The 25,371-nt window shown below is 41.3% G+C and overlaps 1 protein-coding gene across 1 annotated transcript; it reads left to right on the top strand.

Moving 5' to 3' along the window:
- Positions 1-12,629: 12,629 nt before the first annotated feature.
- Positions 12,630-24,469, top strand: LOC128734635 (serine/threonine-protein kinase ATR-like). The gene is made up of 9 exons (XM_053828922.1): positions 12,630-12,708; positions 12,779-13,061; positions 13,116-15,153; positions 18,568-18,957; positions 19,022-19,117; positions 19,174-19,374; positions 19,433-21,760; positions 21,823-23,226; positions 23,450-24,469. Exons 2-9 carry the CDS (start codon positions 12,787-12,789, stop codon positions 24,467-24,469), a joined length of 7,752 nt encoding a protein of 2,583 aa, XP_053684897.1. The 5' UTR covers positions 12,630-12,708; positions 12,779-12,786.
- Positions 24,470-25,371: the final 902 nt, after the last annotated feature.

Genomic DNA, 25,371 nt, shown 5'->3' with positions numbered 1-25,371 from the left:
TTAGTTTGAACTGCCTGAACATTAATCGAATGTGGCATAGACTTCACGTTATCCTATTTGGGATGAGAAGCGGTTTTAGACGTGTGCTAAACTAACACATACCAATATTTACCTCAAAGTTGTCGAGCCCGTGTAGCTACTACTCTAAAAATCCTTATCATGATGGCACATCCAATGACGATCATCGGTTATTGGGACTTCGAATAAATTGGAAACATCTCCCGGGGGCATTATGCAGCAGAATCCTGTACGGATGGGAAAATCGATAATCCTGGAAATAGTTTTCTGGACATATGCCGTATTCTTGACTGCAGACAACACGTCTAACTTAAGCCTATCCATGATGCCAATTAACTACAGGATAAGATTCTCCACCGTGCACCATGCATTGAAAATATTGTTATTTCAACTGTTATAAACGGCAAGCAAAGGTGATCTCCGTCAAGTGATTTAACAATTGGTTTCTGATCAATTTCTTCAGAACAGGTTGGTACAACCGACATAATTAGCATTTTATATATGTTCGGTTCTAAGGGAAAGTCTGTCATACGGCAATCTAATCATGCCGGCTGTCTTTCGTTGTCTAATGCAGATAAAGAGTGCAATAGGTCTGAAGCAGGCAACAGTAATTCAACTAGCGGAGCATCCATAAAATCAAACTGCAGGAAATCGTTAATTCCCAGCTGAAATATCATTGTGGTCAAATCGGTACGCTAAATTTTTGGAACCAGCATCGGAAGCGTTTTACGTTCCATTCTAGTTTTTGAGATGAAGACTTTTTGCTCAACAAATCCTGGATTAACCACATAATAAATACCATCGACTGTGAGCGATGTTTTCGTTATGTCCGTTCGTAGTGTGTCAGCAACTTGAATAACAGACGACTGAAATGAACAAAATTGAATAAACATTGAAATACGACAAAAATTAAATACTCACTTCGTTCGTTCGTTGGATATGTTGTAGTTTCGGGGTAGTTTAAAGGCCGGCCGAAATCTTCCGATCAAGTAGGACGTCATAACTGCTGGTAGAAGTAGATTTTACGATTGAAATATTTCAAAGTCTCGGAGTTGCTAATTGTGACTCTGATCGGTTTTAGAAGTCTATTGTGCTCCAGTGTCTGCTGACGGAAATAGTTTGACGATGGTCTAGCTCTGGTGGCCACGGTACAAGCATATTGCGGGCTAAATCAGATCTCCCCAATAGATCCGCGGCCCTAAATGACTTCTGACATTAATAAATTCAACCTATAGTGTCCGTCCGCCATCTATCAAACCAGTTCGCGGGCCGCAAAGGCCAAATTCAAGAACCGCAGTTTGGCCATCACTGGTCTAGCTGGTGTTACATAGGATGTCATTTTGAATTATTCGACTGAAGGTACCGAAAGTGTAATCCTCAATTCCCGACACGAATCAGCCATCGTTGGCAGTTCCAGAACCTGCTTTTTGTTTGTACGTGTGGCAGGATGTTCGAACTGGTTTGTCTGATCATCTGGATGCTACGCTTGTTCCGCACCTGCCACTCTACCGGTCAGGAAAAATATGTACTAACTTTTGATTCCTGTCGGTCTACTATATTGCCGCTTTCCTCTGTCGAAACGTATTTACTTCTGTTTTTTTTGCTGAAATATCCAGTAAAACACTGTACCTGGAAAACAACATATTAGCCTCAACCGTTTGAAACAGTCCTAATCGAGTTCATTGCTGGTCCTAAAAAGAGTTATTATGGTGTATTTGAAGATAATAAAAGATGATTTTTCTATTTCTTTACCTAAAGCACAAATGGTGCTTCCTGTAGTCCGTACGGTATGGAGTTATGATGACGGCGAATAAAACTTTGGATTGATTCTTTTTTTTTTCACTGGCCTAATAAAATAAAAAGTTTCACTGGCCTGTGGATTCCGATATAAAACATCTGTTGGTGAGCAAACCGTGATCATTGTATTGTATTTACGACGAATCAAGAAGATCTATGACGTGGATCTTGGACCCGGCAACAATACCGTTCGCACAATAGAGGCTAAATGTTGTGATTGCTGGATGGTGTTGGCTCATTCCTAGTTTTTGTAAAGAGCTGCAATCCGGTTATGTTCGATATTTCGGAAGCAAGTAACAGATGCAAATTTTCTTAAAAATATGTTGCGGAAAATATAAAGAAAAAGAAAATATTGTACCCAACAAATATTTTTGTTATATAACAACTTATCAGGCGTTTGCTACTCGGTATTAGCTATACAATGGTTTTAATAAGGTATACTATTAAACAAAAATGTTTGTTGGGTATACAGAAAAATGAATTTTGTCTGTTCTGCATGTGCCTTATAGACTATAGGAAACTACTAAACCGATCGGAGTGAAAATTTGTATGCGGTTTTTAGGGCCAGGGAAGGTTCTTATTGTACTAGCTAGTGCTGCTAATGAAAATACGTCTGTGCCGCCCAGTTGTAAAGTTTGTACTTCCCAGTATGTATATTAAATAGCATATCCAAGAATCTATGTTTACTAGATCAACGGATAATAGAGTTTATAAATATTTTACTATACTACACAGGGTGGCTCCCATACAAATAAAACCCAAATTTTACATATCTCGAGAACCAATCAAGCAAATTGAACCAAATTTTGGGTGAGGTGGGGTTTTCCCTTCTCTGGAAGGGGTTGTACTCACACAAATAAAGCGGATATTTTTGCAAAATTCAAAAACTAATTGAACTCGAGAAAAATTCTTCCATAAACATTAGTCAATATCAAGATCACTAAAAACTGCTTATATACACTAGATGATTCAGGGCGAGACGGCCGCAGGTCGCGAGTACTGCCGGCGGAAGCGCTGACCACTACGAGGGGGGGCAGTCCCCAGAGAAAACACCTCTGTCTAGGTTTATTTGTTTTCCTAGGTCTACTGCCCTCTATTACTTTCCTTCAGTTGGGTCCGAACGAGCGACGGCGGGTAAGTGAGGATCGCACCCGCGAAATAGTACTTTTCGCTAAAAGGGTTTTCGCGAAATGGTATTCCGCTAACACTATATTCCGCATTATGGTCAACTGAGAATTGGTTTTCCGCGAAAATTCGGCGAAATGTTATATAATCACGGTGAATATTTAAATACTATTAGCTTTATTTTATCTGCCGTAATAATAATGGTGGGAGCAGCCACGTAGCCAGGGGGGCCTGGCGGCCTTGGCACATCCCCCGAAATATTTTGGCTCACATTTTTATCGCGGCACTGCAAGAGATCTGTCGCAAAGGCGAGAAGGTGTGGAGGATCCGTGGCGGTAAAGCCAAATTTTTCCAGAGCGGTGGAGCGATCGACGAGCTGGGAACGGGCTTCGTAGTATTGGGAAAAATGCAGGATCACGTAATGGACTGGAAAGCGATCAACGAGAGGATGTGTGTGTTGAGGATAAAAGGCCGTTTCTTCAACTACACCATCATAAACGAGCATTGTCCATACGAAGGTAGACCCGACGACGAGAAGCAAGCGTTCTATGTGCAGCTGCAGGCAACGTACGACAGCTGCACACGACAGGACATCAAGATCGTCATCGGCGATATGAACGCCCAGGTCGGCAGGGAAGCAATGTATAGACCGGTGATCGGGTCCCATAGCCTGCACACCGATACGAACGACAACGGCCAGCGATGCATGATCACCAGCGATGGTGATCAGAAGCACTTTCTTTTCCCACAAAGATATCCAAAAAGCCACCTGGAGATCACCTGACCAATGAACTTCGAACCAAATCGACCATATTCACATCGAGGGCCGGTTTTTCTCGAATATCACCAACGTACACTCCCTACGGGGTACGGATACCGACTCGGACAATTACCTAATAGCAGTACACGTGCGCTTAAAGCTAGATGCTTCGACCCTCGAAAACGGGTGGAGTATGATACGCTCGGCCGTCAACGGGGTCGCAACCTCGGCGCTAGGAGTGGAAACCTCGAGCGGAACCAAAAAAGTGGTCTCTAGGAAACTCCGGTAATATACGTGGGAAAGGCGAGACCACACGAAGCCAGCTCCCCCTCGATCCAAAGTGTGTTCGGCTACTGGTAGTAAGAAAACTACGGCCTCCATGAGGCCAAACCTCCGGTAATTCCGTCTCTCCTAAATGCCAGTGAGCGGAAAAATCACAAAAATACAGTGCAGATAAACCTTCCACTTGCGAAAGCTGTTTCGGGCGTAATTTTCAGGAGGTTTATCGAATACGGTGTAGACCTGGCCCTGGGGTGACATTGCGATTCTCGTTTCGAGTGATTTTGGTTCGTTTCGACCACGTTAAATGAATGGGCGAAACGAACTAAAATCACTCGAAACGAAAATCGCAATACCACCCCTGATTCAAGAGCCCTGGGTCTACAAAGGAAGAATACAAGGTATTCAAACAAGAACATGTAAGTTCTTCTATGATGACGAATATGATCCTCCGAGAGCTGCTGTCTTGGCCAACGCAAACATTAATTGTTTGCCCATTACAGAGTTCATCAAACGAGACATAGTGGCGATCAGAGTTGAGGTATCAATCGCCAAGGGAAATCCGATATTATCGTAGCATCGCCCCATTTTCCTGGAGACGTTCCTAAGGTTGCAACTCAAGAGGTTGCGGCGTTCGTCAAATTCTGCATAGAAGTCAACAAAGACTGTATTATCGGCTGCGATGCCAACGCTATCGCATTTTGTGGGGAAGCACCGACCAGGGGTGTGAAATTGTCAAAATTTTGCGGACTAAACATCCATGAATGGCGACAATTTGGAACCAGCCAGCGTATCGAAAATAACAGCTAATAATAGTTAAATTATAACTAAAAGGCTACGTTTAACTGCTTTCTAATTAATTTCAGTTGTTTTAAAACGAATCAACCTTTAAGTAGGTCCCAGCACCAAAGGTATTAAAACCAATGAGTGGGACATGGACAACGTATGTGATTTGACAGCCACACCACCTCGCTGGCACCGACATCAACAATCGAGATGAGTGCCTTTTAGAATTTCTCTCGTTAAACAATATCGACATTGCTAATAAAAACAATGAACCTACATTCATAAATGCTATGAGGCAGGAAGTCTTGGACCTGATCTTGTGAGAAGCTAAGAGGCAAAAGGTTTCGAATTTGTGGGTTTTGCTGATGATTTGGTCATCATGGTTCTTTGAAAATTCGACGACGTGATATCGGATAGAATGCAGAGGGCCTTGGTGTAGTAAAGAAGGCCTGGGCTTCAATCCCTCTATAACAACAATTGTTTGTGTTGTTTCACAAGGAAGAAGAAACTGAAATTACAATCTCTACACCTTAAGGAAGAAATTAAATGTAGTCTCGTCTCAGGAGTAATCCTATACGCTAAACTATCTTGGCACGCACACTTAGATTTAATAATTAGCAAGGCAGACTGCCTTATGGGTATGTTCTAGACTGGTAGGAAAAAAATGGGTCCTCAAACCAAAAATGGTGATGTGGGTCTATACCGCCGTTGTGAGACCTAAGATAGCTTATGCCTCGTAGGTATGGTGGCCAAAAACTAATAAAAGCCACAGCTATTGAAAATTTGAACAAACTTCAACGATTATCATGCATGGCCGTAACTGGAGCAATGAAAAGCACACTTTCAAAGGTTCTAGAAGCTATCCTCCACTTACTACCCCTGAACCAACATGTTCAGTTAGAGGCTAAGAAAAGTGTCCTAACACTTAAACGATTGAAGACAATACTCGACGGAGATAAAACCGGTCACTTGAGTATCCTGAATCTTCTACCTGTTTGTCGGTCCAGCTGCGGAAATGAATAGTGATTGGATGGAAGCTAGAACCAACTATGACATCCCATACACATTAAACGAACCCTCACGTTCGGTATGAGTTGGGGAGGGACCTAGCCTCCACAGTGGTTCAATCAAGTTCTATACCGACAGGTCAAAAATGGAAGTCAAAATGGGTGCTGGAGTGTACGGTCCCAGAACAAGAATATCTGTAGCTATGGGAGACTGGCCCACAGTCGTCCAGGCAGCGATAACAGCTATAATAGAATATAGGGTCAGGTGGAGCAAGACGGGTCACCTAAGGAAAGTACCCGATGCGTTTTTCTACGAATTCAATTTTAAGCAGCTTATCATTTATTTAGATAAATCACTAATAATATAAATCCAAAAATAACCAAAATAAATAAAACGAAACAAAATAAAAGTTATATCAGACAAAAAGTGAAATGTCGGAAAACTACCCTTTTGCCGCATTAACTGTTTTGTGGATAAAATATATGCCGGGCCAGCTAAAAACTTATTTAATAACAACAATAAATAAATTCAAAAATATAGATATATGGACAAACATAGAGTGCCACACAAGTCTTTTTCAGTCTAACCCATCTTGCCCCTATTGAGCTGGTAGAACAAAATACATGTTTATTTAAAACTTTGTAGTATATAACAAACTAGCTGACCCGACAAACTTCCCCCATTGCTTAGCCTGATAAAATAAAGCGGATAGCATTTAGATATTCGCCATCATTGCAAACCATTTAGCCGAATAGCATTTTGCGGAACACCAATTCTCGGTTGACTATAACGCGGAATATAGAGTTTCGCAAAATACTATTTCGCGAAAAACCTTACGCGGGATGTACCATTTCACGGAAAATCTTTTCGTAGAAAGTACCATTTCGCAGGGGTGACCCAACTGAAGGAAAGTAATAGAGGTCAGTAGATCTAGGAAAATAAATAAACCTAGATAGAGGTAATCTCTACGGGGGGCTGCCCCTCACAGTGGCCGGCGCTTCCGACTGCAGGTCGCCGGCAACACTCGCGGCGTGTGGCCGTCGCACGCTGAATTATCTAATGTTACTATTGATAGTTTTTAGTGGTTAATCAATAACAAGATTAATGTTTTATGAAAGAATCTAAAATTGCTCGAATTCGATTAGTTTTTGAGTTACGCAAAAATTTCTGTTTTATTTGTATGAGAGTCCTTATCCCCCTACCACAGGGGTGAGGGGTCTCAAACTATCATTAAAAGAATGCTGGCTCCAAAACCCCCCCACATGCCAAATTTGGTTCCATTTGCTTGATTACTTCTCGAGTTATAAGGAAATTTGTATTTCATTTGCATGGGAGCCCCCCCCCTCCTAAAAACCGAGAGGGGTCCAATTTCATCATAGAAAAAATTCATGCCTCCAAAAACACCCACATGCCAAATATGGTTCCATTTGATTAACTAGTTCTCGAGTTATAAGGAAATTTGTATTTCATTTGTATAGGAGCCCCCTCTCCTGAAGCGGGGAAAGGTTTCAATTCATCATAGAAAACATTCTTGTCTCCAAAAACACCCATATGTCATATTTTGTTCCACTTGCTTGATTAGTTCACGAGTTACGAGGAAATTTGTGTTTCATTGGTATGGGAGCGGCACTAAAAGCCTTTAAAGTTTTTAAGTGCTCCTCAAAAATTGTCTGGGATTGCAATTGCTTCTTACGGCAACTAAGCCAAGTGAACTCGGTAAAATTGTACTAGGTTCCTGGTCATTGCGCTATAGAGTGGAATGAACTTGCAGACGAACCAGCCAGATGTGGATCTAACCCTCCATTCACGGTTCCAAATCCATTTCGCTGCATCCCTGACTGTGTGCTGAAAAGTGAGCTGACACAACGGGAGAGCCGAACAGGCATGGCCAATTGGATGGCCGTACAATCCCTCAAACAATCAAAAAAATTATAACGCCGTGTATTAGGGTTACTCAAAAGTTGACATCAAGAAATCTCAGCACGCTTACCGGTCTTGTGACAGGACATTGTGCGAGTAAATACCATCTTCGGAATCTCGGTTTCGTACAAGATAACATTTGTCGCTTGTGTAATGCCGAGCGTGATACCTCGGAACACTTGCTCTGCAATTGTGGAGCACTAATAGGACGTAGAGTGCAGTATCCCAAAAATGGTCTACCAGAGCCAAGGGAGATCTGCTTTGCGTCGCCGATCAAGGTAACAACGTTCAAAAACCAAGTCATCCCTGATTGGTACCTGTCTCGCTCCAGCTACGAGCCTATTACTTACTTAACAAGTGATAGGTAAGCTTGAAGCGTACAGTAAAAGAAATAAACGGGCCATAGCACAATAGTTCAAAATAATGAACGCAGTGGTAAGAGTACTCAACAGAAGAGGGAGTTTCATAACGCAATTCTTGACAGTTATTCAAGATCAGTGTTATCGCTCAGAAGTACGAAAAATCGAGCAGATATAGTATAATGGGGACATGGCAATCGTTCGCATTATTCCAATTTTTCTCGGTGACGGTAATTGCGGCTTTTAAAAGTAGAGAGTGTTGGTTATTGGGTTATTAGGTTAGGTTACATGCTATACATGAAACTAAAACTGGCGGTTGCTGAAGGACTCAACAAACCACCTACTCATGGAAGAGAAATTAATGTATCTAAAGTAATTGTTCAGATTGAGTAATTTTTATAAAAGAGAATTTGAAATCAAAGCATATTAATAGCTAATACAATAAAAACATTAAATGCATACCTGTCTGCAAGATTCTTGTGTTTCGCAACTTTTGATGCAATTTGCAATCTATGTTCAGTAATGATTCTCTGCTCAATCGCTTGCGATAGTGCTTTTCCACTCGCGCCTCCACATATTGCGATCTCTCTAAGGCCTAACTCAAGAGCATGTTTGTCGCTTAAGGATTACTCGATCTGTATAAAACATTTCAATTAAATTATGACTATTAAATTTTCAACCGTTACTCACCAGGTCATTGACTAATTCACAAGGGTATATTTTACGCTCAAGGATTGCAATTGGCAATCGTAAAGCCATAGCTTAGCCAGTACATTTCCTAAAAAAGTTATTTATCACAATTTGCTCCTAGTAGTTTGCGTCTCATGTGTAGTAATCCAAATATACCTGACGAATATTAAAGAAAAGATAAAACCAATAATTCATACAATCAAAAAATATCGAATACTACCTATAGATGATGGTCTGCATGCAGATAGGATATATAAATTGCCTTTATTACAGTTCCAAATATACGTTTCCAACAGTCTATCCCGCAGCTCCCTCGCCGCAGTCAAGTTAAATGGAAATATTTGGACATCATTTCGCGTTTTATCCAAAAACACTTCACGGACACGTCTAAACCACCGATTGAACTGTTTAGAGCGGAAGTCCAGCACCATCCGCAATTAAAAAAATAAAACAGACAAGCTATAAATAACACCGATTACACCATAACAGTTTAGCAGTTTGTTTTTGTTAGTACACTACACAGTAAAATAATTCAACCTGTTTTCACGTACACAGAAAATAATTTAATACAATTTGTCACTTAAAGATTAGATTTTTTTAATTATTTGTTTTGCACTAACAAACTGTTCATATAATATCAAAAAAATTTTAATAAAAACAAAAAAAACTCACAACTAAGCACATCACTCGTGACTCAAATTTTTCGTAATGGCGGTGCGGTTTCAAATGACAGAAAGAAAAAGGGCAAAATAAACATAAAATTGTCATCAAGAAACGCGTTTCCATAGTCGGTTGAAAAGCACTAAACTTATACTGTTACGATAATCCATAAAAATGTTAAAACTACCATGATATTCTTACAGTTAGTAAGTTACCAATTTTATGGTCCTGTTGACAATTCAATATTGTTATATCAAGCTGCAAAAATATTGTCATTAGAAGTATGAGAGAAAAGTCAATTTAACCACGGAAATAGTCAGCGATTTGCTTGTTGTCATAGTAGTTTTAACCACGAAACTTCTCAAGTTGACAATAATCATGGTAAGCGCTACAATATTGCAATATAGTTAAGATGACCATGCATACATGTTTAGCATTACCATGGTTTTTTTCTCAGTGAACCCATCGACATCTCTATAACGAGCTGCAGTGAACGTCAGCGACAGGATGTCCTGGGCTCAAAATTTGACAGCGGGCCCAAATCAGACTGCTGGCAGTTGAGTGAAACGCAGTGCTGACATGCTATCTCATTTTCGCACACACGAGATGTTGGCAGCGAAAACATGGTTGCCTGCCGAAGGGGTGCTTTAAAATGATAAATAATTTTAGAAAAAATGATAATTTTATCCAGCACGTTTTTGCTGCATCGAATAGGAAAATATGCAATGTGTGCTCAACAGATGTCTTGCATGTGTGTGTAGCAAAAGCCCTATATGACCAGTGTAATTTTAAACCACCCCATCGGCAGGCAACCATGTTTTCGCCGCCAGCATCTCGTGTGTGCGAAAATGAGATAGCATGTCAGCACTGCGTTTCACTCAGGAGACTGGCAACCCTATCTCTTTCAACGTCAACCAGGGATACCAGACTTGCAGATTTGTCTGCAAATTCCAGATTTTTGGAACGGTCTTGCAGATCATTATAAATTTGCAGATATTTGCAGTTTTTCTGACTTTTATTGTTTTGGTGCAGATTTTTGTTCGAAGCTCTTTAAACTTTCACAGACTTCCTAAAAAAGTGTGCAGATTTTCGCAGATTATTTTTAAACCAGAAAATTCGAGGCCCCGGAAAACTGCTCTATTTTTTCGGTTTTCGAGCAGTTGCAGACATTTGTTTTAGAAAATATGGCATCTCTGACGTCAACTGACAGCAAAACACATATCGCGGGCCGTTTTGAATACTGCCCAAAACAAACGCCTATCATTGCTGATTTTTGCTTTGTTTTGATCGTGGCGGTGCGTTCAAACTGCCATTTGGAATTGGTAGAAGTATCAAGCATCAAATCGGAAGCACAGAAAGTTGCAGGAGCGAAATTTAAAAATATTAGCGATATGTTGTGTTGTTATGCTGCGATCGACATGTTAGCCCTAAAAACATGGCCGCCTGCCAGCCCTTTGGTTTCACTCAACTGCCAGTAGTCTGATTTGGGCCCGCTGTCAAATTTTGAGCCCAGAGAGCTTTCCAATTATATGTGTATTGGTGCTTGAAAACAGGGATACCAGACTTGCAGATTTGTCTGCAAATTCCAGATTTTTGGAACGGTCTTGCAGATCATTATACATTTGCAGATATTTGCAGTTTTTATGACTTTTATTGTTTTGGTGCAGATTTTTGTTCGAAGCTCTTTAAACTTTCAAAGACTTCCTAAAAAAGTGTGCAGATTTTCGCAGATTATTTTCAAACCAGAAAATTCGAGTAGCCGGAAAACTGCTCGATTTTTTCGGTTTTCGAGCAGTTCCAGACTTTTGTTCAGAAAATATGGCATCTCTGCTTGAAAATGAGGCAAACAACAACAGTAAACAAAAGAGATGCATTCCTTTGTCACCAAGGTACAGAATGAATTTCGTCTTCCACTGGCTTAAATACCAGCAAATTTTGAAAATATGTTCTTGAATTTGGAACAGGATGAAAAATTTGACCGAAATATGTGCTTTGCAGTGTGGTAAACGGAGAAACACAACTAGTAATCGCTATTTTTCGGTTTGTTCCTCCAGCTAGAGATGGGCGAACGGCTCACGAGCCGTTCAAATGAACCGGTTCACAAAAAAGAACGTTCAAACGAACGGCTCTTGAAAAAGAACCACGGTTCCTCAAACGCACCCGAAGGCGACACGAAGTTTGGTTCGGGAATCGTAATTTACCGAACTGTCAACCTGCCGAACAACGAACTGTGAGCCATGAGCCGCTCATTTGAATCGGTTCGCAGCAGCAAATGAACGGTTCGGAGCCGCTCACACAAAAGAGCCGTTTTGCCCACCTCTACCTCCAGCATCAGCTGTTCCCCAAAATGAGGAAAACATCATGTATAGATCATTTTGCGATGACGTCATTTTGCCGTCAAATGACACCACTTGGTGGTTTGTTTACATGTTTTTTGTCACATCCAGCAGTTTCGATTTGAAATTTCGTGAAGGATTACTGCATCAATTTCTGTAAAACGCATGTAAGGCACTTTCTCTTCAATAAAAACTATAAATTTCTATCATTATCTGCCGGACAAAGATAGAAAACTCAATTCAAAATTTAACACCACGTAAACAAACCACCAAGTGCTGTCAAAAAAGTGTGGTTAGGAGCTCCCGTGTAATGATCTATATACACGCGTATTTCATGTTCGCTAGTGTGGGTGCTTGAGCTGTCAGAAAGCTCTATAGATCGTTTTGCGATGACGTCATTTTGCGTAGAATGACACCACTTGGTGGTTTGTTTACATGTTTTTTGTCACATCCAGCAGTTTCGATTTGAAATTTCGTGAAGGATTACTGCATCAGTTTCTGTAAAATGCATGTAACGCACTTTCTCTTAAATAAAAACTATAAATTTCTATCATTATCTGCCGGACAAAGATAGAAAACTCAACTCAAAATTTAACACCATGTAAACAAACCACCAAGTGCTGTCAAAAAAGTGTGGTTAGGAGCTCCCGTGTAATGATCTATATACTGTCGCTGACGTTCACGGCAGCTCGATATAGAGATGTCGTTGGGTTGTGTTAAACGCACCTTTTTTGGTACCAAACCCTATTATTCAAAGCGGGAACCGGGAAAACGTCCAACGTTTTCGCAACACTGCTCGAACAGAGCGCGCTTATCTTTGCCGGTTTTCTGTTTTGTTGCAATCAGTTTTTGTATGTTTACCATCAATATTTTTCCTAAAGTCTCGTTTCGATAGTTAAAATTAGATGTTTTACTAGTTTCAACAATAGCAACTGTAAAGATTTATTGCAGCACTTCTTCCTAATAACAGGTAGGATTTGTTATAGTACCTTGATTTATTTAAATAGTTTGAATTGATAGTAACTGTGAAAGTTTACCAGGATCAAGCATGGAATGTGAAACGGTCTTAGAGAAACAGAGTAAAAACAATTCCGACGCAATGTGGGAGACATTGTTCATAACACTAACGGACGGCGTACAGAAGTGTAACTCCAACATGGAAACGATATTGGATATGATAAAAAAAGACCTTACCTACGACGACCCTGGATTGTTTCCGTCTACACTGCTTGTCGAACAGGTTGAACGGGATCCGGTCAAAGCTTGCAACTTTTGGCTTTTGAATCAATTATTGCAAATTGCTTCACTCGAAGAATACCGAGAGTACGTATTTATTTCAATTTATTAGTGCAAAAATAAGCAGTTTCCCTGTTTCAGAATTAAGCAGAGTAACTTCGAACTCCAACAAACAATTCTATCGGCCAGTTTCCTAAAGCAACACTGGTTTTTCTATGAAGCCGTTTCGAAGTACCTGGAAATTTTAGATCAGCTGAATGGTTTTACGGAAAATACGCAGCTTCAGCTGAAAGCTTTCCAAACGCCGTTAGAACACTTCAGTCGGTTCAACAGCCCGTGCGTATTTACCGCGGTTGAGATAAAGGATATCGTCACGAAACGAACCTTGACAGAAAATTGCCTGCACATACTGAGCGAGGTGGTGTGTCTTATCGATGATAGATCTAACCAGTTACTGCGCGAGCGCTGCGCTGAGCTGGTTCTTACGACACTGAATTCTGGTTCCCTAGAGGAGAAAACATATAGCCTTATGTTCTTCGCGAAATATCTTAAATTAGTTAGCGATGTTTCACGTAATTTGGAACCACTGGCTGTAGAAGTACTGTCTATCGTGGAAACGTCCTTAGAACGTTCCAGCCGTTGGTTAGACAGTCAATTATTTCGTCCTAAAGCGTTGCAACATTTCAAAATGGCATTGGTGGATTTTTTCTCCAAACTGAAAAATACGTTGTTCAGTTATTCGTTTCTTGAGTGTCACACCAAGTTAGTTCTATGTTCTGTTCGAATAATTATGAATTTGCTATCAAACAAGAAAAATGATGAAACTGAGAATCAAAAGTTGTTTGAGCAGATTAGACTATTTTTGAAGGTGCTTATAAGTAAGACCGATTCAAGTTCAACAACCGATGGATATGAAGACATCTTTCCACTCATTAGACAATTACCAGATATGCTTGAATTGCTGGAGATACCTATTACAAATGAAGCTCTTGAAGTTGCAAAAGAAAACGACACAGTATCACTGCTAGATTGCAGCTTTTTCTGGAAGAACACGTTGGACCTATTAGAAAACAAAGAGAGAGCTCCCAGCGGTGTGCAAAAACTAAATATCAGACAGCAGATTCTTCGATTAGCCGTTAATGTTGATCACAATTTCTCCGTATGGAAGCAGAAATCAAAATTAAACAACAAGCAATTGGTGATTTTCGGAAAGCACCTGCAGAAATTTCTTCATGATATGTTTGAAGACATGGAAACAATTGACTTTAGCATAGAAATCATTGCTTATATGTTGGATATTTGTTTTGATGCTTTACGTTTGATCGATTTTAGCTCTCTAGAAGAAAATTTCCAAGAAAAAATTTGTGGTAGACTATTTTTGCCATTTTCTCAAGAGCACAAATTCGACAGTATTTCAATTCCGGAAGAAGTATTATTAAAATGGAACCAACTTCAATTAAACGAAAGAGATGCGGGAATTTTGAAATCTCGAACTATAGATGAGCTATGCTCGTTGATTGTTGATCATATTTCACAGTCCCTAGCTAAAAATCTCAAGAACGCAACATGGGGAATTATTACGAATATCCTTGCTTCTACTGAAGTAGAGCGAAAGCAGACTCTGCTCAAATGTTACTCAAATCTTTTGTTATCCTACAAATTCCCTGCCACAGAATTATTTTCTGGGATACTTCAAAAGGCACTATTTGTACCGGACTTGCAGTCCATTGCAGTTAAAAATATTAGCACTCATTTTTGTCTTAAAACAGGCAGCGTGAATTTATATCAGATTAAAGACGCAACTACCATTCTAAAACGAAGAATTCATTGCCAGCAATGTAAACCAGGTGCGGAGGAGAATGACATTTTCTGCACTCAGCTGCCTCGTTCACAGCTGATGCTAGCATCAAACGGGTATCAAAGTGCTATATTGGTACCACTTCCAGTAGAAGACCATCAGTTTCCATTTTCTGAGGACGACTTGGAACAGTTATTCCGATCCGAGGACAGCGCAACGCGCGTTGAAATGGTAAAAGTTCTAGCAGTTATGTTGAAGCATAACGAAATAATAACAAACCAGAGAATTCTGCCGGCTTGGAGTGAACTTATCTCGTGCGGGATTGTTGAAGTGTACGTTGCTTTTGCTGATATATTCAACTCTCTGATGGAATCTGTGCAGGTAAGTTTGGAACTAACAAACATAGTCATGTTAGTGTGCCTGACAACGGTAACAAACATCTGTGATTGCTATTTTTTATATCTGTATGCTATATTAATTGCTTAAAGGGTTAACACCTGAATAAAGCCTAATGATTAGCTTACGATTGATGAAAGTCTGAATAATGCGTAACATCGGTGCCTCGTGTACCTGTAGGTATAAAATAGACCCTATAGTGGACCCTAGCCTCTTATCCAGGTATTCCTATCCCTACCCCCAACGAGGAATAGCCTTGTCAACTTTAACTGTTTGTTCCCATGAGAGGGGCGACTCTTGATAGCTTGACAATTTTTCAACCAACTGCGTGGTTATACTCCAGGTTAGGAGCAGCTCACGACTGATCCGGAACGGGTGGCTGAATTAAGATATGTGTTGTCTCAGCACTACAGCTAAGATGTCAACCCCGTCACGAGACTCGGTAGCGTGGCCCTGCCTAAATCCAAAAATACGATCAAGGAAATTCTACTCGAAATATTCGGAATAGACAAAGGTGACGTAAGGACATTGAATGGCTGCTTCCCCGCGGGACATCGTCATCGTCATCGGGGAGATGAACGCGCAGATCAGTAAGGAAGTAGTGTATACATCGGTGATCGGCCACATAGCCTGCACATCGACACGAACGTTAACCGCTAGCGATGCATCAACTTTGCAGCTTTTCGAGAACTTGTGATCAGAAGTTTCCTCGCAAAGACTTTCCCAAAGTCACCTGGAGATCACCTGACCAACGAACATTAAACGACGGTATATACCTTGCGACAAACCCGCTCTTCTCTGTTTAGCATTTGGGCAATTAGATAACCCGCAATCCGCGGTTGCCGAGAGCTACGTGCGCTTACTGAATGAAGCTCTGTGGAGCTGAGTGCTTCTATCCTCTAAGCCGGATGGAGCAAGATATAGTCGGCCGTCACTGAGAACGCAATCGCGGTGCTGGTAGAAGAAACCTCAAATACACGAAATGAATGGTTTGACGGGGAACACTAACTAGCGATGGAGAGGAAAAAAGAGCGTCGTCAATGCGTCGAAAGCCAAATATTTAGTAACAAGAGGCTCCAGAGAAAACGTTCACCTCCCTAGCTTACTTAAGTGGCTAGCCGTGCTAAGACAAAGCCTGTTGAACAAGGTTTTTCTAGATAACTCGGTTATCTGGGCCATGGGCCATCACTCTTCAATTCATCGCACAACCGAGTATTCTCCGCCAGATCTCGCTCCACCTGGTATAACCATTTTGCTCGCTGCGCTCCTGGTCGTCTTGTTCCCACCGGATTCGAGGCAAACACCATCTTTGCAGGGTCCAGCATTCTTGCAACAGGCCCAGCCCATCGTATCCGTCCATGTTTAGCCACATTTTGGATACTGGGTTCGCCATAGAGCGTGCGAGTACATGGTTCATCCTCCACCTCCATACTCCGTTCTCGTGTAGGCCACCGAAAATCGTTCTTAGCACTCGTAAACTCCGAGCACTCGCAGGATCTTGTCAAGCGTCGTCCATGTTTCATGCCCGTAGAGAACAACCGGTCCAATAAGCGTCTTGTACAGGGTACACTTTGCACGGGGCTTAGTCTGATTGAAGCACGACTTCCGCTGAAATACGCCTCCGGATCTCACGGATGGTATCATTGTCCGCCGCTACCAGCGAGCCAACGAAGATAAAGGTGAGATAAGGTGGTTAATATGTGGTTCATATATTTGTATAAATGGTTCATCATCCCCTGGCGCCTTACGTTAAAACTGAACCTTGTCGTGGTGTAGGGCTTTTTAACTAATCATTAAATGAACAGCGGTCACGTTTACTTCTGAATGTGGGTGTATATCAAAATACTTTTGTGATTTCAAGTGGGACTCGGGGTAAAAATTTACCAAATGTGATTGTTGCGTTGTTCAGAAAGTGCTTTTATTCCGTTTAAGAATAAGGCCAGTATGGGGATCTCTGACAATAGATGAAGTTGTCTGGGATTCATCCCCATTTATAACAACTGTCACAAATATCTCAAATATTGATTGAGTTGGTCGGGGGCTTAGGGTTAGTAAGGGGATGTAAGCGGGATACCAGAACCGATTGGATGCCGAAGGATCACTCTGTAATGATTACGGGTAATAGCACTTCTTGGGTAGCAGATGGGAAAATTAAGTCAATTCGTGTCGCGTGTTCGAGTTTCGGCTAGGCGGTGCTGCTAGATACAGTAGGATTTTTGCACTGGCCCCGTGGCTGTCCTGAGCTCTGATGGCCGCCCGCGGGCTCTGTCGATGGGAAGGGGTCGAGTCTTAAAGAGACGTTTAAGCCCAGAGCTTTACAGCACTTTGGTCTCGAGGGTTTGGAAGGCGGGCGAGTCTCTATATTTTGAAGCTTCTGTCGACTACCGCGAAGGTCCAGCTTGTGCTGCGCTCAATTTACTTTGTATCGTGGGAATGCACTGTGAATGCTAAGGGGATGAAAGATTAAATTTGCCCTGATAAGTTGATAACCACTAATGCTCCGAAATTTGTTTTACCTATTGGTTCATTTGTGGTTGTTTGTGTTGGAAAACTGAAAGCGGGCGCGCGGTTGAAGACCGGTGTCAGGCGGGGCTGACGAATTCTCCACTTCTTCACTATACCACATATTGCAACTCGAGTGGTACAAAAAGTCCAAAGCACATTTACAAATTCGATCTATTATTTTTCTTCTCATCATCATCATTATCATCATCATCGTCATCATCATCATTATATTTAAAATATGACATTCCGGCCTTTGGCAGAGAGATCTTAGAGTCAGTTCGTGGAGTCCGCGCAGGGCCGAAACGCCTCCGCCTGCGGGTATAGGCGTGACGGCTATGCTTGGGGCTCTACCTGTGTTTTAGTGGGCGCCAGTGCCTGTCTCGTCAGGTAGAACTGATGTTTGAGGTCTCCCTGACACTTTTTTGACAACACAAAAGGGCCCAGCGCAGAGTTTTATACGCTATTAAGCGACCAGTTGGATAACCCGAAAAAAAGGAAAAAAAGGAATAAAAATGGTTCATCATCCCCTGGCGAAAGTTGGGAGACTACGGTAGGCCGGCCACGTCACAAGGATGCCGGACGACTGTGCAGTGAGATCTGTTTGCTTCAAGGACCCCACCGGCATCAGGAATAGAGGGGCCCAACTCGCTAGATGGCTCAACCAGGTTGAAACCTGCTTGCGATGAAAAGCCCAGGACAGAGTACAGTGAAGAGAAATTCTTGATACAGCAAGAGCCACACCGGCTCTATGGCTATGTATGCTACTGCTCTATCTGCGATTGAAAACCCACTTTATATTTTGGCTTTAAGTTACTTTCTATGAAATTAGATGTTAATTAGCAGCCGCTTTCGTTTTGCTTCTTCATCGATTCAACATATAGTCTATTCTTTCAGAGCGCGAAAATTGACAGCTCGGAACGTGATAAAATCATTCAAACATGCATGGACAAATTGCTCCAAGCAGTACGTCGCAGTGTGGACAAACCGGATTATAATCACCAATCGGTAGTGATGAATATGGTCCTACGGTTCGCCTCAAGTCCGGGCATCGGCGAACAGCGATTGATACACTGCATTCGAATGATGTTCTTTTTCCTTATGCTTCGAGAGTCGGAGGTGACCCGTGAGGCCATACTGCTTGTGGAGGAAATGTGCGTAAAACATGGCGTTACTCCACGTGATATGTTCAATTGGTATCGGCACGATATCGTCAAGTTGATAATGGCCATGTGTGCTACTAACTATTGCTGTTATGAGATTTCTCTGTCGAAGTCATTGAGTCATGTAAGTTTTAATTTTTTCTCTTATTATTGAAATTCAATTTTCAAACCAATATTTTGAATTACAGGTCAGCAAAGCTTTCCAATTTTCATCTGGTCCAGTTGAATTTCTCACTAAGTATTATAAAATAGTTCTTGCTATGCTTCTTCCGTGGTGTGTAAAGGTAAGTTCTTTTTGTTTTTGACAGTAAACAGAATTACAAGTCATTTCATGTTTTAGCGTCCCAAATGTGCACCTCTGCTGCAAGAGTTATGCGAAATTATTCGGACGGATATAACTGTTCTTTTATCGAAATCTTTCTCCACTATTTATCCGTACCTATTTATCAACGAGTCGGCTGCAATCACTAATCAATGCATTGACTATATAATTACCAATACAGGCAACACATTGGTACATTTACTGCAATCAGACATCAAGGCAAGTAGTGAAATGAATATTTTTTGAGAAAAACATTCTATTGAACTTGTTTTAACAGAAAACAGTTTCGGAAATTTTGATCTTCTACCATCTGAACGCAGAGTGTGTCCTGCATGCATTTCGAAGTTTACTCGCGAAGGACGAGAACGAGGAAATTACCACGGCTAAAATGGCAGAATATATTGCCGGTCGATTTCTGGGAGTTTTGGCTTTTTTTGAAGCGTCGCTTGTAAATGTGGACAATGAAAAGGCGCTCAAGCGTGAGACGCTTCTTAGTCTAGGTGAAATTATTCGCCTGTTAGGCGGTTCACATATTACGCCGTTTCGGTTTAAAATTATTGCTCTGCTGAAAACCACCATGGCTATTGAGGAACCAAACTTGAAAGATATTTGCATTAAAGTGTGGCGAATTTTCATTTGCACGGTGGATGTTCAACAGTTGGGGCCACTGTTAAGTACTATTTTCGTATCTCTGGGACAATACATCGACCAATTCCAGGAAGATATTAACTACATCTTTCACTATCTAGTGGTTCAAAACAATAGTATATTGAGCCAACATGTTCCGGATTTGTTTTTTCTAGATCAAACTAATGTTAGTGAGGAGATAAGGAAAATCGTTTCAGCACAATCCAAAAACGACCGTGGCCGCGATCAATTTTTACTACGTTTCACCGAGCTAGTTAAACATGTTACGCATGAAAACCTTTCGGTGCGGATTTACGGATTGAAATATTTGAAGCAACTGTTTATGGAGAATCGTCGCAAATTAAATGAATTAATGGTAGGCCAGTTGACATTCAATCCATTGATGGAGGAACTGCTGAACAATCTAATTAAAAGCTGTAGTGACATTGATATTAATTATCGCTTAAATGCATCGGAGTGCATGGGAGAGTTGGGCGCATTGGCACCTAGCTATTTACCGCCTAACTACGCACCACAGGACAGCTTTGCACTAAGCATCCATTCGGACGCCTTCGCTTCTATGGCGTTAGCTGAGCTATGCCGCGCTTATCAATCTCAGAAAGATACAAAATTTGTTGATAGTTTTTCACTAGCTATTCAAGATATCCTCGTGGAACGTGGAGTATCTCCAAGCGACGGTAAAAAACTAAATGTGTGGCATACCATACCTGAGCGTTTGCGACCGTTAATGGAACCACTGCTGACTTCATCCTACACGGGGCTTACGCGAATATCAACCCTCGAGTGCCATCCGATTTTCGGCAGCTCTAGGGCTCAATCCTATCAAGAATGGGCATTTCTGTGGGCGTCACAGATGATTGAAAAAATGGAAAAAAGTAAGACCCAAAGCTTACTGAAATCGTTTCAGCCGAGCATTCGATGTGACATGAAAACAATGGCAATGTTTCTGCCGTATATATTGCTGCATGGTATTCAGAGTAGCACTGAGGATAACCAAAAACGCATAGTAGAGGAGTTGCAGTTTCTTTTTAACGCTATCATGAACAACAATCCGGAAGTGGACAGTCCTGAGCAGCAAGATGGCTATATTCGTGGATTGCGAAGCATGCAATTTGTGGCAAAAGAATTCAAGTTGCATGGCTCTGATGCTGCTGAGGTGACAGATATGTCGTTCGAGTGTGCCAAACTTGCATTTACACTGCTGGACTTTTTGGAAAAATGGAAACGCCAATGGCGAAAGGCATATCAGCTTGATCCGAGTAAATCAGATTTCCATTGCGTCGATGCGTTCCTTCGGCAGTTCGATGGGGAAATGTTGGCTAAAATTAATTTCAAGTGTAACGAATATGCACGCTCTCTCATATATTTAGAAGAGTTTATTGAAGATGATCCAGCAAGGCTGCAGCAACATTTAGGAATGTTGGCAAGAATTTATACTTACTTGAACGATCCGGATTCAGTTGAAGGAGTCGTAGGTCTGAAAACTACAGAACCAACTCTGTCCGAACAGATTCTTCTGCATAACGCTACCGGTCAACTTAATCAAACTGCGGCTTGTTACGAGTGTATGCTGCAGGATGGTGATGTGACTGCTTTCGATATTCATAATATGGTCGAATGTTATCTCAGGTTGGATCAGCCGCATACTGCACTACTGCTGTCGGAGAGTTTACTAAATAAGTATTATGACCAGAATGTGCAGTCACTCCTGCAGGAAATTAAAACCGAACCACTATATCGTCTGGGCCGTTTCGATGAATTGGAAGAACTGTTACAAACACCGGTGCTTCAGGAAAGCGACAGTTGGGGTGCAGTATGTGGATCCCTTATGGTCAGTTACAAGAAGAATCAACATGAGTTGTTTATGGAAAAGTTAAAGCAGGCTAGATTAGCCGTTCTGAAATGCCTGCGAAATGCTGATCTAAAGCTTAGTGCTTATGAAAAGGGATATGAACAGGTAAGAAGAATATGCTTAGCAAGCAATATTGCGTATATTATAACATGTTTTTTTCATCTTAGGTCTTGAAACTACATATGATCACTGAGTTCGAGAAATGCGAACAAATTCTGGACAGTATACGGTCGTCCGGGGGGCTAGTCAACAGTCACTCAGATATCAGAAACTTGATAGCAGACTTCGAACAGCGTTTGGATCTTCTTCAGCCGAACGCTACCACTGTTGAGCCAATTATAAGCCTTCACAGAGTATTGCTAAATGAGACAAAGGTTTTTATTAATGGGCTATCGTCTAGCGACACCCAAAGCGTCAATATAAAGCAAATAAATGAAACTATCGACGAACATATTGGCAAATTGTGGATAAAAAGTACAGAGCTGGCGTCTAGAGCAAAAATGTTTGATCAAGCTCATCTGTATATTTTGCACGCGGAACACTATAAACCCAAAGAATTGTTTATCAAAAAAGCAAAGCTGTTGTGGGAAGGACGTAAAATGTCAAATGCATTTCAAGTACTAGACCGAGGACTGGCAGATATTTTGCAAAAAACCAATGTTTCAGAGGTAAAACAATTATCACTGGAGGATAAGGCTATCTACGCAGAAGGCAAACTTATGATAGCCATATACAATGCCGAAGCCTCTAATGTTTCTGCAAGCGTAAACCAGAGATGCTTCAAAGATGCAGTCGTGGCTAATCCGGAATCTGAAAAAAGTATGGTTCATTTGGCACAATATTTAGATAAGCTTTATGTGACTTTCTCTGCTGACGACCAAAATACTGCCAAAGGTTGGGAATTACTGCAGGAAATAATGACTTATTATGGAAAATCTATGATGTATGGTTATACTTACATTTACCAATCGATGCCGCGAGTTTTGAGCATTTGGCTTGATTGTACTTCCCGAGGTTTCAATAACGATTCTTATCGTAAAATTTGCTCAAACATGAACAAGCTTGCGCTGAAGTTTAGCGAAACTTTATCACCGTATTTCTTTTTCACTGCGTTTTCTCAACTGATCAGCCGTGTGGCTCATCCATCGATCGACGTCTACCAGGTGCTTAAAGCTATAATAGTCAAACTAATTCTGCACTACCCTCAGCAAACGCTTTGGATGATGCTGAGTGTATATAAATCGTCCTATGCAAACCGCGTGAAAAGATGTCATGAGATTTTTCACGACAAAAAGCTTGCCAAAACTTCAATTCAAAAACTGATAAACGATTTTAACGCGATGGCTGAGAAATTCATCGAACTGACGAATAAAAACCTCGATAATGTGAAAGATATGAAGTTTAAAGTTTCTTCAGTAGTAAAGTCGCTTCCAAAACTCTTCGAAGATAGTAATTTCTCCGACATAATGATGCCGATTCAAAAATGCATGCAGCTGGTGTTGGATAAAAATTCTTCGACGTTTTCCCCGTATCCGATGGATCTGGTCTACATTCAGGGGATACGAGAAGAGGTAATATTTGTTTTGTCGATTGAGGCCTAAAACGGAAATGTGTGTCACTTCGCACCACTTAGCGATAACCGATTCGTTGACAAAATTAATTCTAAAGGACCAACTAATATTTTTAGGAGCTAATTTATTACTACTTGTTTCGTTTCTTCAGTGGTCGTTTAAGACTCTTCTAAATTTTCACAATTAATTAATTGAAAGAATTAATACTAGTTTTTTTTTGCAGGCTGTAATACTGCAATCACTGCAAAAACCCAGGAAGGTAACCCTGATCGGCCATGATGGTCGTGATTATGTCATGATGATGAAACCGAAGGACGATCTTCGGAAGGATTTCCGCCTAATGGAATTCAACGCTGTAGTTAAACAGTATCTCTACCAGGACCCGGATGCCAAGCATCGCCGTCTGAACATCCGAACGTACGCCGTACTACCGTTAAACGAAGAGTGCGGCATTATCGAATGGGTAGAGAATCTCAGTACCTTCCGCAACATTCTCTGCACCTATTATAAGCAACGTGGTAAAGGATTACCATCTAAAGAACTGCGAAATTACAATTTCAAACGTCACGAGCCATTGCAGACTAAAAAGGATGCTTTTCTGAATGTACTTGTGCCGCGTCACCCTCCGGTGTTTGGTGAATGGTTTCGGGATCGCTTCTCAAATCCACACAATTGGTTCCAAGCCAGAAGTTCGTATGTAAGAACCACGGCAGTCATATCCATTGTTGGCTACATACTTGGGCTGGGCGATCGTCATGGTGAAAATATTCTTTTCGATGCCAAGAATGGCGATACGGTGCACGTTGATTTCAATTGTTTGTTCAATAAAGGCGAAACATTTGAAATTCCAGAACTAGTGCCATTCCGTCTCACACATAACATGGTGAAAGCTATGGGACCTCTTGGTGTCGAAGGACCGTACCGCAGATGTTGTGAAATTACCCTGAGAGTTTTACAGAATCAAACTCCTACCCTTATGTCGGTACTTAAACCGTTTGTCTATGATCCGCTGGTATCATGGAGCAAAATAACTAAACACGACGGCATGACCGAACGAACGGATCCTCATGCAATGAGCAATGTGAAACATATTGAAGAGCGATTAAAAGGGTTTGTTCGAGTTCAGGGCAGCACATCGCAGATTCCCCTCTCGGTAGAGGGCCAAGTAAATCATTTGATAAGCGAAGCAACCGATTTAGACACCCTAGCTCAGATGTACATCGGTTGGGCTGCATATATGTGATATTGTACGTTATATCAATAAATTTCTTAAGTCATATTAACCTTATTGATTACTTTCTTCTATCTAAAATGTCCTAGATCATGCATGTGATAAACGTGATGCAACAAGCGTCCCGCCATGTCGTGAATAAAAACGATGGGCTTATTTTATGTGGTAGGAGATAAAGCATTTCGAAGTACTGAGGGTAAGCACGTTACTGGAGCATCAATTACTAAATTTGCCTGCCAGGATTTACAGTTTCGTAAAGCCATTGCAATCATCTAAGGAAGGTTATCGTCGGTATAAAAAGATCGACCTGGCTTGAAAAAGAATTGATATAGGTCATTGGTAAAACGGACAAAGCAGGGGCCCAAGTTGCTTCCCCGCGGCACGCAAGGAATGTTACAAAATGAATCGGACTTCATATTCAGCCTACGAAGTGTCGATGCGGAGATCGACTAATCAACCCCGGTGGAAACTAGATATAATGTTTTTTACTGGATACTTTTCGGTATGTTTCACTACGAGGGAGAACACGAGTAAACTACTTCGATGCTAAGTACAAAATCCACTGTTGAGACCTGCTCAACGGCTTTAATTTCGATATGACATATCAGTGTGTGTGTGTATAGCAATCGAGTCTCAGTGAGACAGACAGTGAGATCATTTTTATCATTTAGGTCTTGGCTGTTATTGAGCCATTTAATGTATTCTACACTAAGGTTGTATATCGTCAAAGAAAAAAGTGCTCCTGCGAATGATAAGTGTAATAACGATGAATAGCCTTGTCAGCCTTGAGCGTCTGTTCGCATATCAGGCTCTTAATGGCTTGACGATGAAATGTACGGTTGTACTCCAGGTTATGAACGGCTCAGCACAGCGTCATATCCGGAGCGGGCGGCTGAATTATGAAACGTAGTGTC

Source organism: Sabethes cyaneus, chromosome 2 (assembly GCF_943734655.1).
Source record: "Sabethes cyaneus chromosome 2, idSabCyanKW18_F2, whole genome shotgun sequence".
Lineage (NCBI taxonomy): Eukaryota > Metazoa > Arthropoda > Insecta > Diptera > Culicidae > Sabethes > Sabethes cyaneus.
Note: the sequence above shows the minus strand (reverse complement) of the source record. Positions and strands in the feature narration are given on the sequence as shown.